We start from the raw sequence: 18734 nt of genomic DNA, 5'->3' as shown, positions 1-18734 counted from the left end.
TTCCTCTTTAATTAATATATTTATGTAATCCTCAACCATTAATAAGATTTGTGTATCATAATAAGAAATGTTATTATACTACCAAAATTCTTCAAAGGAAAATAGTGGTATTTGTTTGGGGAAAATATTTCAACAAATTATTAAGGGTAGAAGGTAAGATTTTGGAACTTGGTTGTGGGTAGATTTGCTCTGCTGAGAAAAATGGAAACAATGTGTTTGTTTCCCAGAAATGGGAGCCAGGATCCACTGGAAATACAGACGCAGAAACTGTGCTGAATACTGCTGAGGGCAAAAAACGAAGGGCTGGCCATTTGAAACTTGGATTTGGCAATCTGGAGGTCACTGGAGATCTTGACTAGAATAGTTTTGGCAGATGCCCAGTAGGAGTAGGTTTAGGAGAGGATAAGGGCTAAGAAGTCAATTCAAAAGACAAATTTTTCATTGCAGGGGATCAGAGAAATGGGACATTAACTGAGGGTGTGTTAGGATTCAATGAAGACTTTCTGGTTTTGTTTTTATTTCATTAAAAATGCTTGTTAATATGTTGGAACATGTTTCTGCATTAATAGGAAAAAAAACCAGTAGCAGTAGAGAAAGTGATCATGCAAGAGAAGTGGGCAGAGCTATCATACATGGAACAAGAAGCAGGCCTGGCCTTTGATCAATCATATACACAAGAGGGTTGCTGCCCCTTCTCCCAGCCGATGACATTGTGCCCTACTTTTAGAGAAACCAGTTATCACCTGACAGAAGCTCCCTCAACCTCCTGACACCAAACCCATAAACTGGATTTGTATCTACCCAGCCCTCCTTCTCGTCTTCTCTCTACGGCCAGTGCTACACCTCTGCTACAGAAATCATCTCTTCCCTCCTCTCAGAGACCTTGTCCTATCCTTATCTTCCCTCTCTTCCTGGCATCTTCAACTGGCCCTATTCTACTGTTTCCTTCCCATCAGCATTTACACATGATCAGGTTTTTCCAACTTCAAATAATATAAAATATGATCTGCTAAACTTACCTCGTCTACTATGGATCACTCTCACTGTCTATAATCTCTCACCTCAGTTTGTCATCTAGTTTCTGCACATAGTGAGACTAGGCTAACTCAAACTTAGCCTTCCAGGCTCAGCATAAACAATGCTTCTTCCAGGAAGTTTTACATAACTTTCTCTTTGCATGGCTAAGCCCTACTTATCCTTCTGGTCACCTAATGCTCACCCAGTTTCGTGACCACCTCCCATCATAGCATTTTCCACACTCTACTCTAATTGCCAGTTTATTTAATTATATTTTGGAGCAGATTATTGCATTATTCAGGATAAACTAGAAGATGCTGCATACAAATTAAACCTACAAACCTAGTAGCTTAATGCAACAGATACATTTATTATGTTATATTTCCATAATAAATCCATAGGGGTAGCTCTGCCCGTCACTGCGACTCATCAGGTTTAAGTAGGCTAAACAATTTGTATTTGCATCAGCTGGAATGCAAGTTTTCCTTGGTCACCACAGCAGGGGGAGAGAAATGGGAATAACTGTGCATGAGCTTTTCATTACTTTGGCCCAGAAGTGACACACAACATGTCCTCTTACGGTTCATTAGCCAGAACTAACCACATGGTGCAATTCAAATGCAAAGGGATGACAAGTGACTGAAAAGTGCAATCTTCCATTTGCCCAGTTGGGGGAAGTAGGGGGAGAAACCCAATAACGCAGAACACTGGCAATGCCTACTATAATGCTAGTCTCACTATGTGCAGTAGTAACTCTTATTTTTTTCAGTATTATATTTCCAAATAGCTAGGATGGTATTATTGACCAAATGGTAAGTGCTCATAAATATTTTTAAATAAATGAATAAATAATTGAATGAGCAAAGACTTTCTAAGCATTAAAGAATTAAAACTGAATGCATGAATTGTGTGGTATGGCAATGATATCTCAATAAAGAAGTTATTTTAAAGCATTTTAAAAAGAATTAGAAAAGTCTCAAATGTAGATAAAGGATTTGAGTAAACAAAATTCAAATTCAAATGAAACACTGAGTGAAGTACTAATCATATTAAAAATGAGAGAATTGCCTTCCAGTCAACAAAGATGGTGGCATAAGAGACGTCAGGGGGCTGTTCTCCTTCCGAATCTTTGAAAAACTAGCAAAACTGGCAGAGTCATTTGCCTCAAAATGGTTAAAGGGTGTCTGTAACTAGGTGAGTGCCAAATCAAGAAAACAGCTTTAAAAATGGGAGGAGATACTCATGGCACATTTGGTGGCTCCTTACCCACTGTGCCCCAATGCGGTGCAGAGTTAGCCTGCACTCCTACTGCAAGTCCCTGGCCCTAACAGCAAAGCCAGATAAAGACACTATAAGAAAAGAAAATTACAGACCAACAGCCCTTATGAAAACAGATGCAAAAATCCTCAACAAAACACCAGCAAACCAAATCCCACTGCACATTAAAAGAAATATACATCATGATCAAGTGAGATTTATTCCAGGTATGCAAGGGTGGTTCAACTTAAGAAAATAATTAATGGAATTCACCACATTAATAGAACAAAGAAAAAAATTATCACCTCAATTTATAAAGACATTTGACAAAATCCAGCACCCATTCTTGATAAAAACACTTAAAAAACAAGGAAGACACTCAAAATGATGAAGGACTCATATGAAAAATCCACAGCTAATGTCATACTCAATGGTAAAAGACTGAAAACTTTCATTCTAAGATCAGGAACAAGATGAGGATATCCAGTGTCACCACTATTATTCAAAATTGCACTATGAGTTGTAGCTGGAGTAATCAGGCAAAGAAGGAGAAGGAGAAGAAGGACAAGGAGGGGGAGGGGAGGGGAGGAAAGAGAAAAAAAAAAGAAGAGAAATAAAAGGCATCTAAATGGAAAGGATGAAGTCAAATTTTCCCTATTTGCATATAACATGATTCTATATATAGAAAATCTTGAAAACTCTACAACAAAGCTCCTAGAGCTAATAAATGAATTCAGCACAGGGAAAGGGTACAAGATCAACACTCAAAAATCAGTTGTGTTTCTGTACACTATTAATGAACAAAAAAACTACAAAACATTTCCGAAAAGAAATCAAAGAAAACCTAGATAAATGGAAGGACTCTCCATGTTCACAGATGATTGGAAGAGTAAATATTGTTAAGATGTCAGTTCTACTCAAAACAATATACAGATTCAATACAATGCCCATCAAAATTCCAGAAGCCATCTTTGCAGAAATGGAAAAGCCAATCGCATTTATATGGAAGGGTAGGGGGCTCCAAATAGCCAAAACCATCTTTAAAAAGAAGAATGAAGTTAGAGGACTCACACTTACTGAATTAAAACTTATTACAAAGTTACAATAATCAAAACAGCATGGTACTGAGTTTGTGCAGGAGGCATCTTTTTAGCCTTTTGCATTCAAATTGTGCCATGTGATTAGTGATTAGTTCTGGCCAATGAACTGTAAGAGGAAGTATTGTGTGTCACTTCTCAGCCAAAGTAATGAAAAACTCATGCACAATTAATTAAGACTACAACTTAATTAAAAACTTTTGTGCATCAAAGAACTTTATCATAAAAGTGAAAAGACAAACTACTTAATAGGAGAAAATATCTGGAAACAACATATCCAATAAGGGTTTAATATCCAGAATATATAAAGAAATCTTACAACTCAACAACAAAACGACAAACAACCCAATTAGAAAATGGGCAAAAAAATATTAGTTTTTAGTTAAGTTATCACTCTGTAGGGGATGCAAAATTTACATAAGCAGAATATATTACTTTATTAATAAAAATCCAAGTCTTTATTATTTCTAAAAAGAATTAATACAGATCAATAATACTGCTAAATCTCTATTCAAACTGACCAAGAAAAAATGGTAGATGACATGAATTACCCATCCTGACCCAACTAGTGACCAAACGTATTAAAACGGCCACAAGGGAATACTACAAAAAACTCTGTGCTCACATATTTGACAATTTAGTTGAAATGGTCTAATTCCTTGAAAAACACAAATGACTGAAACTCACTCAAGAAGAAATAGATAACTGAATTGTCTTTTATGTATTAAAGAAATCAATTTGCTCGTGAAAAACCTTCCAACAGACTTCCGGTTTCAGTTCCAAACATAAATGCTCGTAAGTCACTCTCCCATCCTTCCAACAAGGAAAAAGTTGAACAAACTGAATATCAATGGCTTTTCTTAGATCCATCAGAGAATCAACGTAAGAAGATATACTGCCAATCCAAAATCTAGAGAGATAGGTGAATGCAGACAATCACATCAAAGATCAGCCTACCAAGAACAGAAGCCACTGGCACCAGTACCTGGGGAGAAGCACTGGAACGGTAGCATTGGTGACTTTCTGAAGCATGTGTGTGGCTGAGCGTGAGAGACGGAAACTCCTGAGGGTCCAGTCTTAGGGAGCCCACACTCATTTGGGTTTCATCTCCAGGAGCCCCATCAGATTCTCATGGTGAAGATCAAAGAAAAATCCCCTCGTATTTCAAGTAAGGGGAGGGTAAAGTAACCATTCTGAAACACACCCAGACTATTCAACAGAACAAAAACTTGCCCTTTATGGTAAACGACCTCATCAGACCCTTATCTGACCTGGGGGAAGGGAAATTAGGAAACTCCAGTTCCTTTTAGCCTAAAGTCACACATATTGCGGAGAGAAAAAAAAGGCTAATGCACGCTTCTGAAAGTCATAGCCCAGGGACTCAGGCCCACTAATTCCTGAAATTCAATCATAAGATTATAGAAGGCTTCTCTTCCCCAACATCTTACCAGCTCAATAGCAGGCCTCCAGTATAAAAACATTGAGTAACAACATAGAGAACTGCAAGACATAAATTCAACTTAGGGAGAAGTTTTTAGAGAAACCCAAAGATACAAGGAGAGCACCTGCAACTACAGCAAATAGTTAACACACTACAAGCCCAAGTCAGATTAACATAGAAACTCACAATAAAAACTTAATTGCCTCAATTCTATTAACCAGTACATTATGTCTGGCTTTCAACCAAAAATTGAGAAGGCATGCTGAAAGGTAAGAAAACACCCAGTCTAAAGAGACAAAGCAAGAATCAGAACCAGACTCTGACGGGACACAGAATTTGGAATTACCAGGTCACAGAAGTTTTTAAAACCCCGATTAATAAATATGTCAATGGCTCTGATGAAAAAAGTAGACAACTTGAAAGAACAGACAAGTAATGTAAGTTGAGAGACGGAAACCCTAAGAAAGAATCAAAAGGAAATGCTATAAATCAAACTACTGTTACAAAGGTGAAGAATTCCTTCAGTGGGTTCATCAGCGGTTGGAACACGGCAGCAGAAGAAACAGTGAGCCCGCAGATATGTCAATAGAAATTTCCCAAGTTGATATGCAAAGAGAAAAAAATAATGAAGAAACAGAGCAAAATACCCAAGAACTGTGGGACAACTACAAAAGGTGGACATACACATAAAGGAAATAACAGAAAAAAGAAGGAAGAGATGAAGCAGAAGAAATATTTGAAGTATAATGGCTGAAAATTTTCCAAAATTAATGACAAGACACCAAACCAGAGGTCCAGAAAGCTCTGAGAACACCAAGAAGGATAAATACCAAAATATCTAAAACTAGGCATAGCTTACTCAAACTGCAAGAAAACAGAGACAAAGAGAAAACATTGAAAGAGGCAAGAAAAAGGTAGTATCTTACATATATATAGGGACAAGACAAAAATGACATCAGACTTATCAAAAACCATGTAAGTAAGAAGATAGTGGAGTGAAACATTTAAAGTGTTGAACCAAAAACCACCAACCTAGAATTCTGTATCCAGTGAAATTATCCTTCAAAAGTGAATGAGAGAGGCGGGGCAAGATGGCAGACTGGTGAGCTGTATGTTTTAGTTACTCCTCCAGGAAAGTAGGTAAAAAGCCAGGAACTGCGTGGACTGGACACCACAGAGCAATCTGTCTTTGGGCATACTTCATACAACACTCATGAAAACGTGGAACTGCTGAGATCAGCGAAATCTGTAAGTTTTTGCGGCCAGGGGACCCGCGCCCCTCCCTGCCAGGCTCAGTCCCGGGGGAGGAGGGGCTGTCAGCTCCAGGAAGGAGAAGGGAGAATTGCAGTGGCTGCTCTTACCGGAAACTCATTCTACAGATTCAAACTCCAACCATAGATAGACTGAGGCCAGACACCAGAGACTCTGAGAGCAGCCAGCCCAGCAGAGAGGAGACAGGCATAGAAAAAAAACAACACGAAAAACTCCAAAATAAAAGCAGAGGATTTTTGGAGTTCTGGTGAACACAGAAAGGGGAAGGGCGGAGATCAGGCCTTGAGGCGCATATGCAAATCCCGAAGCAAGGCTGATCTCTCTGCCCTGGGCACTTTTCCTTAATGGCCCTGGTTGCTTTGTCTATTAGCATTTCAATAACCCATTAGATCTCTGAGGAGGGCCGTTTTTTTTTTTTTTTTTTTTTTAAATCCTTTTTGCTTTTTCTAAAACAATTACTCTAAGAAGCTCAATACAGAAAGCTTCAAAGAATTGAAATTTGGGCACGTCAAGTCAAGAGCAGAACTAAGAGAGCTCTGAGACAAAAGGCAATAATCCAGTGGCTGAGAAAATTCACTAAACAACACAACTTCCCAAGAAAAGGGGGGTGTCCGCTCACAGCCACCATCCTGGTGGACAGGAAACACTCCTGCCCATCGCCAGCCCCATAGCCCAGAGCTGCCCCAGACAACCCAGTGTGACGGAAGTGCTTCAAATAACAGGCACACACCACAAAACTGGGCGTGGACATTAGCCTTCCCTGCAACCTCAGCTGAATGTCCCAGAGCTGGGAAGGGGAAGCAGTGTGAATTAACAGAGCCCCATTCAGCCATCATTTGAGCAGACTGGGAGCCTCCCAACACAGCCCAGCAGCCCAGAACTGCCCTGGGGGGACGGCACTCACCTGCGACATAGCACAGTCATCCCTCAACAGAGGACCCGGGGTGCACAGCCTGGAAGAGGGGCCCACTTGCAAGTCTCAGGAGCCATACGCCAATACCAAAGACTTGTGGGTCAGTGGCAGAGACAAACTGTGGCAGGACTGAACTGAAGGATTAGACTATTGCAGTAGCTTTAAAACTCTAGGATCATCAGGGAGATTTGATTGTTAGGGCCACCCCCCCTACCCGACTGCCCAGAAACACGCCCCACATACAGGGCAGGCAACACCAACTACACACGCAAGCTTGGGACACCAATTGGGCCCCACAAGACTCACTCCCCCACTCACCAAAAAGGCTAAGCAGGGGAGATCTGGCTTGTGGAGAACAGGTGGCTCGTGGACGCCACCTGCTGGTTACTTAGAGAAAGTGTACTCCACGAAGCTGTAGATCTGATAAATTAGAGATAAGGACTTCAACTGGTCTACAAACCCTAAAAGAACCCTATCAAGGTCAGCAAATGCCACGAGGCCAAAAACAACAGAAAATTATAAAGCATATGAAAAAACCAGACGATATGGATAACCCAAGCCCAAGCACCCAAATCAAAAGACCAGAAGAGACACACCTAGAGCAGCTACTCAAAGAACTAAAGATGAACAATGAGACCCTAGTACGGGATATGAAGGAAATCAAGAAGACCCTAGAAGAGCATAAAGAAGACATTGCAAGACTAAATAAAAAAATGGATGATCTTATGGAAATTAAAGAAACTGTTGACCAAATTAAAAGATTCTGGACACTCATAGTACAAGACTAGAGGAAGTTGAACAACGAATCAGTGACCTGGAAGATGACAGAATGGAAAATGAAAACATAAAAGAAAGAATGGGGAAAAAAATTGAAAAACTCGAAATGGACCTCAGGGATATGATAGATAATATGAAACGTCCGAATATAAGACTCATTGGTGTCCCAGAAGGGGAAGAAAAGGGTAAAGGTCTAGGAAGAGTATTCAAAGAAATTGTTGGGGAAAACTTCCCAAATCTTCTAAACAACATAAATACACAAATCATAAATGCTCAGCGAACTCCAAATAGAATAAATCCAAAAAAACCCACTCCGAGACATATACTGATCACACTGTCAAACATAGAAGAGAAGGAGCAAGTTCTGAAAGCAGCAAGAGAAAAGCAATTCACCACATACAAAGGAAACAGCATAAGACTAAGTAGTGACTACTCAGCAGCCACCATGGAGGCGAGAAGGCAGTGGCACGATATATTTAAAATTCTGAGTGAGAAAAATTTCCAGCCAAGAATACTTTATCCAGCAAAGCTCTGCTTCAAATTTGAGGGAGAGCTTAAATTTTTCACAGACAAAGAAATGCTGAGAGAATTTGCTAACAAGAGACCTGCCCTACTGGAGATACTAAAGGGAGCCCTACAGACAGACAAACAAAGACAGGACAGAGAGACTTGGAGAAAGGTTCAGTACTAAAGAGATTCGGTATGGGTACAATAAAGGATATTAATAGAGAGAGGGAAAAATATGGCAAACATAATCCAAAGGATAAGATGGCCGATTCAAGAAATGCCTTCACGGTTTTAACGTTGAATGTAAATGGATTAAACTCCCCAATTAAAAGATATAGATTCGCAGAATGGATCAAAAAAAATGAACCATCAATATGTTGCATACAAGAGACTCATCTTAGACACAGGGACACAAAGAAACTGAAAGTGAAAGGATGGAAAAAAATATTTCATGCAAGCTACAGCCAAAAGAAAGCAGGTGTAGCAATATTAATCTCAGATAAAATAGACTTCAAATGCAGGGATGTTTTGAGAGACAAAGAAGGCCACTACATACTAATAAAAGGGGCAATTCAGCAAGAAGAAATAACAATCGTAAATGTCTATGCACCCAATCAAGGTGCCACAAAATACATGAGAGAAACTTTGGCAAAACTAAAGGAAGCAATTGATGTTTCCACAATAATTGTGGGAGACTTCAACACATCACTCTCTCTTGTAGATAGATCAACCAGACAGAAGACCAATAAGGAAATTGAAAACCTAAACAATCTGATAAATGAATTAGATTTAACAGACATCTACAGGACATTACATCCCAAATCAACAGGATACACATACTTTTCTAGTGCTCACGGAACTTTCTCCAGAATAGATCATATGCTGGGACATAAAACAAGCCTCAATAAATTTAAAAAGATTGAAATTATTCAAAGCACATTCTCTGACCACAATGGAATACAATTAGAAGTCAATAACCATCAGAGACTTAGAAAATTCACAAATACCTGGAGGTTAAACAACACACTCCTAAACAATCAGTGGGTTAAAGAAGAAATAGCAAGAGAAATTGCTAAATATATAGAGACGAATGAAAATGAGAACACAACATACCAAAACCTATGGGATGCAGCAAAAGCAGTGCTAAGGGGGAAATTTATAGCACTAAACGCATATATTAAAAAGGAAGAAAGAGCCAAAATCAAAGAACTAATGGATCAACTGAAGAAGCTAGAAAATGAACAGCAAACCAATCCTAAACCAAGTACAAGAAAAGAAATAACAAGGATTAAAGCAGAAATAAATGACATAGAGAACAAAAAAACAATAGAAAGGATAAATATCACCAAAAGTTGGTTCTTTGAGAAGATCAACAAGATTGACAAGCCCCTAGCTAGACTGACAAAATCAAAAAGAGAGAAGACCCATATAAACAAAATAATGAATGAAAAAGGTGACATAACTGCAGATCCTGAAGAAATTAAAAAAATTATAAGAGGATATTATGAACAACTGTATGGCAACAAACTGGATAATGTAGAAGAAATGGACAATTTCCTGGAAACATATGAACAACCTAGACTGACCAGAGAAGAAATAGAAGACCTCAACCAACCCATCACAAGCAAAGAGATCCAATCAGTCATCAAAAATCTTCCCACAAATAAATGCCCAGGGCCAGATGGCTTCACAGGGGAATTCTACCAAACTTTCCAGAAAGAACTGACACCAATCTTACTCAAACTCTTTCAAAACATTGAAAAAAATGGAACACTACCTAATTCATTTTATGAAGCTAACATCAATCTAATACCAAAACCAGGCAAAGATGCTACAAAAAAGGAAAACTACCGGCCAATCTCCCTAATGAATATAGATGCAAAAATCCTCAACAAAATACTTGCAAATCGAATCCAAAGACACATTAAAAAAATCATACACCATGACCAAGTGGGGTTCATTCCAGGCATGCAAGGATGGTTCAACATAAGAAAAACAATCAATGTATTACAACACATTAAAAACTCGAAAGGGAAAAATCAATTGATCATCTCAATAGATGCTGAAAAAGCATTTGACAAAATCCAACATCCGTTTTTGATAAAAACACTTCAAAAGGTAGGAATTGAAGGAAACTTCCTCAACATGATAAAGAGCATATATGAAAAACCCACAGCCAGCATAGGACTCAATGGTGAGAGACTGAAAGCCTTCCCTCTAAGATCAGGAACAAGACAAGGATGCCCACTGTCACCACTGTTATTCAACATTGTGCTGGAAGTGCTAGCCAGGGCAATCCGGCAAGACAAAGAAATAAAAGGCATCCAAATTGGAAAAGAAGAAGTAAAACTGTCATTGTTTGCAGATGATATGATCTTATATCTAGAAAACCCTGAGAAATCAACGATACACCTACTAGAGCTAATAAACAAATTTAGCAAAGTAGCGGGATACAAGATTAATGCACATAAGTCAGTAATGTTTCTATATGCTAGAAATGAACAAACTGAAGAGACACTCAAGAAAAAGATACCATTTTCAATAGCAACTAAAAAAATCAAGTACCTAGGAATAAACTTAACCAAAGATGTAAAAGACCTATACAAAGAAAACTACATAACTCTACTAAAAGAAATAGAAGGGGACCTTAAAGATGGAAAAATATTCCATGTTCATGGATAGGAAGGCTAAATGTCATTAAGATGTCAATTCTACCCAAACTCATCTACAGATTCAATGCAATCCCAATCAAAATTCCAACAACCTACTTTGCAGACTTGGAAAAGCTAGTTATCAAATTTATTTGGAAAGGGAAGATGCCTCGAATTGCTAAAGACACTTTAAAAAAGAAAAACGAAGTGGGAGGACTTACACTCCCTGACTTTGAAGCTTATTATAAAGCCACAGTTGCCAAAACAGCATGGTACTGGCACAAAGATAGACATATAGATCAATGGAATCGAATTGAGAATTCAGAGATAGACCCTCAGATCTATGGCCGACTGATCTTTGATAAGGCCCCCAAAGTCACCGAACTGAGCCATAATGGTCTTTTCAACAAATGGGGCTGGGAGAGTTGGATATCCATATCCAAAAGAATGAAAGAGGACCCCTACCTCACCCCCTACACAAAAATTAACTCAAAATGGACCAAAGATCTCAATATAAAAGAAAGTACCATTAAACTCCTAGAAGATAATGTAGGAAAACATCTTCAAGACCTTGTATTAGGAGGCCACTTCCTAGACTTTACACCCAAAGCACAAGCAACAAAAGAGAAAATAGATAAATGGGAACTCCTCAAGCTTAGAAGTTTCTGCACCTCAAAGGAATTTCTCAAAAAGGTAAAGAGGCAGCCAACTCAATGGGAAAAAATTTTTGGAAACCATGTATCTGACAAAAGACTGATATCTTGCATATACAAAGAAATCCTACAACTCAATGACAATAGTACAGACAGCCCAATTATAAAATGGGCAAAAGATATGAAAAGACAGTTCTCTGAAGAGGAAATACAAATGGCCAAGAAACACATGAAAAAATGTTCAGCTTCACTAGCTATTAGAGAGATGCAAATTAAGACCACAATGAGATACCATCTAACACCAGTTAGAATGGCTGCCATTAAACAAACAGGAAACTACAAATGCTGGAGGGGATGTGGAGAAATTGGAACTCTTATTCATTGTTGGTGGGACTGTATAATGGTTCAGCCACTCTGGAAGTCAGTCTGGCAGTTCCTTAGAAAACTAGAGATAGAGCTACCATTCGATCCAGCGATTGCACTTCTCGGGATATACCCGGAAGATCGGAAAGCAGTGACACGAACAGATATCTGCACGCCAATGTTCATAGCAGCATTATTCACAATTGCCAAGAGATGGAAACAACCCAAATGTCCATCAACAGATGAGTGGATAAATAAAATGTGGTATATACACACGATGGAATACTACGCGGCAGTAAGAAGGAACGATCTGGTGAAACATATGACAACATGGATGAACCTTGAAGACATAATGCTGAGCGAAATAAGCCAGGCACAAAAAGAGAAATATTATATGCTACCACTAATGTGAACTTTGAAAAATGTAAAACAAATGGTTTATAATGTAGAATGTAGGGGATCTAGCAGTAGAGAGCAATTAAGGAAGGGGGAACAATAATCCAAGAAGAACAGATAAGCTATTTAACGTTCTGGGGATGCCCAGAAATGACTATGGTCTGTTAATTTCTGATGGATGTAGGAGGAACAAGTTCACTGAAATATTGCTATAGTATGTAACTTTCTTGGGGTAAAGTAGGAACATGTTGGAAGTTAAGCAGTTATCTTAGGTTAGTTGTCTTTTTCTTACTCCCTTGCTATGGTCTCTTTGAAATGTTCTTTTATTGTATCTTTGTTTTCTTTTTAACTTTTTTTTTCATACAGTTGATTTGAAAAAAGAAGGGAAAGTTAAAAAAAAAAAAAAAGAAAAAAGACAAACAAGGAAAAAAAAAAAAAAAAAACGATGTAGTGCCCCCTTGAGGAGCCTGTGGAGAATGCAGGGGTATTCGCCTACCCCACCTCCATGGTTGCTAACATGACCACAGACATAGGGGACTGGTGGTTTGATGGGTTGAGCCCTCTACCATAAGTTTCACCCTTGGGAAGACGGTTGCTGCAAAGGAGAGGCTAGGCCTCCCTGTATTTGTGCCTAAGAGTCTCCTCCTGAATGCCTCTTTGTTGCTCAGATGTGGCCCTCTCTCTCTGGCTAAGCCAACTTGAAAGGTGAAATCACTGCCCTCCCCCCTACGTGGGATCAGACACCCAGGGAAGTGAATCTCCCTGGCAACGTGGAATATGACTCCCGGGGAGGAATGTAGACCCGGCATCGTGGGATGGAGAACATCTTCTTGACCAAAAGGGGGATGTGAAAGGAAATGAAATAAGCTTCAGTGGCAGAGAGATTCCAAAACGAGCCGAGAGATCACTCTGGTGGGCACTCTTACGCACACTTTAGACAACCTTTTTTAGGTTCTAAAGAATTGGGGTAGCTGGTGGTGGATACCTGAAACTATTAAACTACAACCCAGAACCCATGAATCTCGAAGACAGTTGTATAAAAATGTAGCTTATGAGGGGTGACAGTGGGATTGGGAATGCCATAAGGACCAAACTCCACTTTGTCTAGTTTATGGATCGATGTGTAGAAAAGTAGGGGAAGCAAACAAACAGACAAAGGTACCTAGTGTTCTTTTTTACTTCAATTGCTCTTTTTCACTCTAATTATTATTCTTGTTATTTTTGTGTGTGTGCTAATGAAGGTGTCAGGGATTGATTTAGGTGATGAATGTACAACTATGTAATGGTACTGTAAACAATCGAAAGTACAATTTGTTTTGTATGACTGCGTGGTATGTGAATATATCTCAATAAAATGATGATTAAAAAAAAAAAAAAAGTGAATGAGAAATAGACTTTCTTAGACCAACAAAAGCTGAGAGAATCTGTCTCCAGTACACCTCCCTTGAAAGAAATTTTAAAAGAAGTTCTACAGAGAGAAGAAAAATAATGTACATCAGAAACTCAGACACATCTAAAGAAAGGAAGAGTATCAGAGAAGATAAAATAAAATCTTATTTTCTTATTCTTAATTGCTCTAATAGATAACTGTTTCTCAAAGTAATAATAGTGACAATGTATTAGGTGATTATAGCATATGGGTAAGTAAAATTAATGGCAACAATTTTATAAGGGATGGGATGAAGGAATTAGGAATACATTAATACTCTGTTTTGAGTACCTGCAATATCCATGAAGTGGTATGGTGGTGTTTGAAAGTGGATTTAAATTAGTTGTAAATGGATATTGCGAAGTGTAGGACAGCCACTAATTTTTTTTTTAATGACGTATAATTGATATGCTAAGAAAGAAAAGAAAATAGAATCATGTAAAATGCTCAATTAAAACCAGAGAAGGCATAAAAAGAGGGGAAGAGGGGAAGACCTAATAGAGAAAAAAGAAAAAGCTCAATGAATACAAAGCAGTTAAAAACAGGGTAGATGTTAATCCAACCAAATCAATAATCACTTTAAATGCAAACAGTTGTAATATACCAGTTAGAATACAAAGATTATCAGAGTGGGTAAAAAGATAAGACCCAACTATATGTTGCCTACAAGAAACCCACTTTAAATATAAAGACAGATAAATTAAAAGTAAATGGTCACAGTTTCTTTTGATTGGATAACACTAATCAGTGCTGGAGCAGCTATATTAATTTCAGATAAAGCAAAAGTGAGAATAAAGAAAGTTATAAGAGATAAGAGAGACATTATATAGGGACATTTCATGAAGATAAAGGAGTCAAATCTCCAAAAGATATAACATCTTTAATGTGCATCACCTAAAAAAAAATATAGAAATATAGAAGGTAAAAACTTATAGAACTGCAAGGGGAAATAGACAAACCCACTATTACAGTTGGAGACCTTAACACCCCTCTATCAGTAATTGACAGATCTGGTAGGCAGAAATTCAATAAGGGTGCAGTTAAACTGAAGATTACTATCAATCAACTTGATAGATTGACAATTATAGAATACTTAATACAACAATAGCAAAATACATTTACTTCTAAAGCTCACGTGGAACATTCACCAAGAGAGACAATATTCTTGACCACAAAACACTCCTCTCAACAAATTTCAAAGAATAAAAATCATACAAAGTATGCTCTCAGACCAAAAAGCAATTAAACTAGACATCAACAAAAGAAATACAGCTGGAAAATCCCAATATATTTGGAGATTAAACAATTCGCTTCTAAATATCACATAGGCCAAAGAAGAAGTCTCAAGAGAAATTAAAAAATATTTTGAACTAAATGGAAATGAAAACACAACTTACCAACATTTGTAGAGAGCAATGAAAGTAGTGCTTAGAGGGAAATATAGCAATGAATGCACATATTAGAAAAGAATAATAATCTAAAAAGAATAACCCAAGCTTCCACTTTAGGAAACAAGAGAGAGAAGAACAATATAAACCTAAAGCAGGAGAAGAAAAGAAATAATAAAATTATAGCATAAATCAATGAAACTGAAAACAGGTAATCAGTAGAGAAAACCAATGAAACCAAAACTAGCTCTTTGAAAAAAATCAATAAAACTGGTAAACCACTAACCAGACTTAAAGAAAGAAAGAGATAGAACACAAATTAATAATATCAGGAGTACATTATTACTATCAGAAATAAATGATTATTAAAAGTTTAATTAAAAATTAGGAGATTAATAAAGGAATATTATGAACTCTATAATTTTGACAACTTAGATGAAATGGACAAATTCCTTGAAAGATACTATCAAAACACACACAAGGAAAAATATGTTATCTGAGTAGGTCTATATCTACTAAAAAATTGAATCAATTATTAACAACTTTCAAAAAAATAAAGCACCACTCCCAAATGGTTTCACTAGTGAATTCTACCAAACATTTAAGGGAAAAATGATACCAATTCTCTACAATCTCTTCCAGAAAACAGATGCTGAGGAAACACTTCCTAATTCATTCTGTGACATCAGCCTTGCCCTAATACCACAATCAAAAAAGACTTACAAGAAGAAAAAATAAGAGACCAATATCTCTCATGAACATATATGCAAACATATTCAACAAAATATTAGCCAATAAAATCCAAAACAAAGAAAAAGAATTATACACCAGGACCAAGAGGGATTTATTTTAGGTATGTAGGGCTGGTTCAACATTTGAAAATCAATTAATACAATCCACTAGATTCACAGGATAAAAAAGAAAAAAATCATACAACCATATCAATACATGCAGAAAAACCATTTAATAAAATGCAACACATTCATGATAAAAAGTTGAGGGGACTTCCCTCAACTTAATATGAACATCTACAGAAAGATACAGATAACATCATATTTAATGGTAAGACACTAGCTCACTTCCCTTTAGGACCAGGAATAAAGCAAGGATGTGTTCATATTTACTCTCTTATTTACTTCTGATCTTTACTATTATGTAATACTTCCTCCTACATTAAAATCTACTCGTTAGAAAATACTTGGTAAACTCCTTAACTACAAAAATGTTTCATTCATTATTACTGAGAAATCAGTAGATTAACAGTAACTAAGTTCTTATTTCAGGAAACTTTTCCTCAATTTTAAATTTTAAAATAATGTCTTTTAATGTATTTATAGTGGGGTTAATTCAAACCTATCTAAAAAATAACTAAATGATTTGTACATCATTTCTTACCTTTATTTCCTTTACAGAGATCTGGTCTAATTAATGCCAGTGTCTTTTGTAATTTCATGCTTTTCATCTTTTTAAACTCAGGGAAGAAGACATCAATGAATTTATTAACGTTAGTTGCATTCTCTTCAACATCACAAAATTGAGATATATGTTGTCTTTCCAGATATTCTTGTAAACTATCAAAATCCAAAATAGAACTTAAAATTATTATAAGATCAAGTTTAATAACTATGCCAACAAATTAAAACTCCTATATAGTCACAAATAACTTGGAGGTTGGTAAAACAAAAATTGAATTTTAAGAAAAAGTTCTACCACTCTTATCATACCCAAGAAAGAGGTATTTAATTCAACTTTTTGTTGAACCACTCTAAAAACATCAGTTATATGATATCATTATACTTGACTTACTAAGAAGACAAACAAAGACCAAGATAAAGTGTTTTTAAAAGTTTACCTCTTCTCTTTGTGGAGCTTTCTAGCCAGTTTCTATTTTTCCTTTTCATTTTGTTTTTGACCCACGGGCTATTTAGGAGCACATTTTGTATTTTCAAATAGTTCAGACATTTTTGATCATCTTTTTATTATTTACTTTCAATTTTATCAGGTTATGATCAGAAAATATACATGGAAAAATTTTACTTTTTAAAAAAAATGAAGATTTTCTTTATTCACAAGGAAAACTATCATTTTTTGTAGCTAATCAATGGACACATAAAAATGTCAAGTTTTTATTTATGTGATTTAAGGTTGAATATATAGTTATTTTATATCATATATTATAGATCATTTATTACATATATGGCCCATTTCTCTTTATCTTTATTTTGTCTGCTAGAAGGGTACTGAGCTCTTTCAAAACAATGGTATTTTCATCCAGTTCTTCTTATTTTTTAACATTTTCAACTTTTATGTCTTTAGTTGATACACTGGGAGAATAATTTTTTGGATTACTGTAACTCTGTAATTTCCCAATAAGCACTACCTTTTTACATTGGGTCCTTTCTTTAAAAAAAAAAAAAAAAAAAGAAAAGAAAAAAAAAATCAAATTTAGCACCTTTAATGTTCAATTCCAATATATTTATTTTCCCTGGTTATTTTTTCCATCTTTTGATTTTTATTTCTTTTGTGTGTTTCTCAGAATCAGAATACAGATGAATGCACTGGTGAAATTGGTGAAGTTTTACATTGACATAAAGTATTGCCTAATTAACAATCCATATTCAAATTTCACCAATTTTCCAATACTGTCCTTTGTTTAGTAGTTTCTCTCTATTCCAGGATCTTACATTGCATTTAGTTGCCCTTTCTCCTCAGTCTTCTTTAATCTCTAAAAGTGCTTTGGCCTTACTTGTCTTTCATGATATTGATATTTTTGAAGTGTCCAGGCCACTGTTTGGGAGAAACTGTCCTCATTTTGTATGTGCACAACAATTTCTTCAAGATTAGATGCAGGTTATAAATTTTGGGCAGGACAATATAAGTGATGCTGGGTCCTTCTTGGTACATCACAATAGGAGGTGGACAATTTAAGTCTTTCCCTTTATTGGTGATATTGATGTAGTTAAGGTACTACTTCCCAGTTTTCTCCAGTGAAAAGTTATCAATCCCCATTATAATGAATAAGTAATCCTTTGGGACACTATTTGAAACAGTCTGAATATCTTTCACACAATTGTTTTATTACCATTAATGACTTTCTGAATCAGTTATTACTATAATGGTTTAAATTTAAATCAGTTTTTAAACTTAATCAGGTAATTTCTACATTTGATGGGAGAGTTAATCTTTACATATTTAATATAATAGCTAAATGCTTGAGTTTTTTACTTCCATTGTACTTCACATATACTATTGATTTTACCTTGTGGTTTCTTCCTTTTTTTCTTTTCCTTATTTTGCTGGTCTGATCAAGTTGCTGTTCATTTCATGCTATTCCTCTTTTTAATGTGGAAGTTGAATACTCTTCCACTCTACTAATGTTCACCTTCTTTTACTTGCTTTCATAATCAAATATATCCCAAATATTTCTTGCATTCTGGCACATTCATTCCTAACATTAACATTTCTCCCTTTTTCTATACTTGAATAAGATAATAGCCTTAAAATATTTTCAGTTACCCTCCTTATCTCATCTTTACCCTTCCCTCTCTGAAACTTTCTAGAACCATTCTGCCA

General features: G+C 36.4%; 1 protein-coding gene across 1 annotated transcript in view; it reads right to left on the bottom strand.

The window, feature by feature from the left end:
- The window catches only part of NME8 (NME/NM23 family member 8), a 68799-nt gene that overhangs the window by 27244 nt on the left and 22821 nt on the right, over positions 1-18734 (bottom strand). Inside the window, exon 11 of the mRNA XM_037837554.1 lies at positions 16557-16732. Within this exon, the coding sequence (XP_037693482.1) occupies positions 16557-16732 (176 nt within the window). The remainder of the gene's footprint in view (positions 1-16556; positions 16733-18734) is intronic.

This window comes from Choloepus didactylus, chromosome 5, assembly GCF_015220235.1.
Source record: "Choloepus didactylus isolate mChoDid1 chromosome 5, mChoDid1.pri, whole genome shotgun sequence".
Lineage (NCBI taxonomy): Eukaryota > Metazoa > Chordata > Mammalia > Pilosa > Megalonychidae > Choloepus > Choloepus didactylus.
This window is presented reverse-complemented; position numbering and strand designations above follow the sequence as displayed.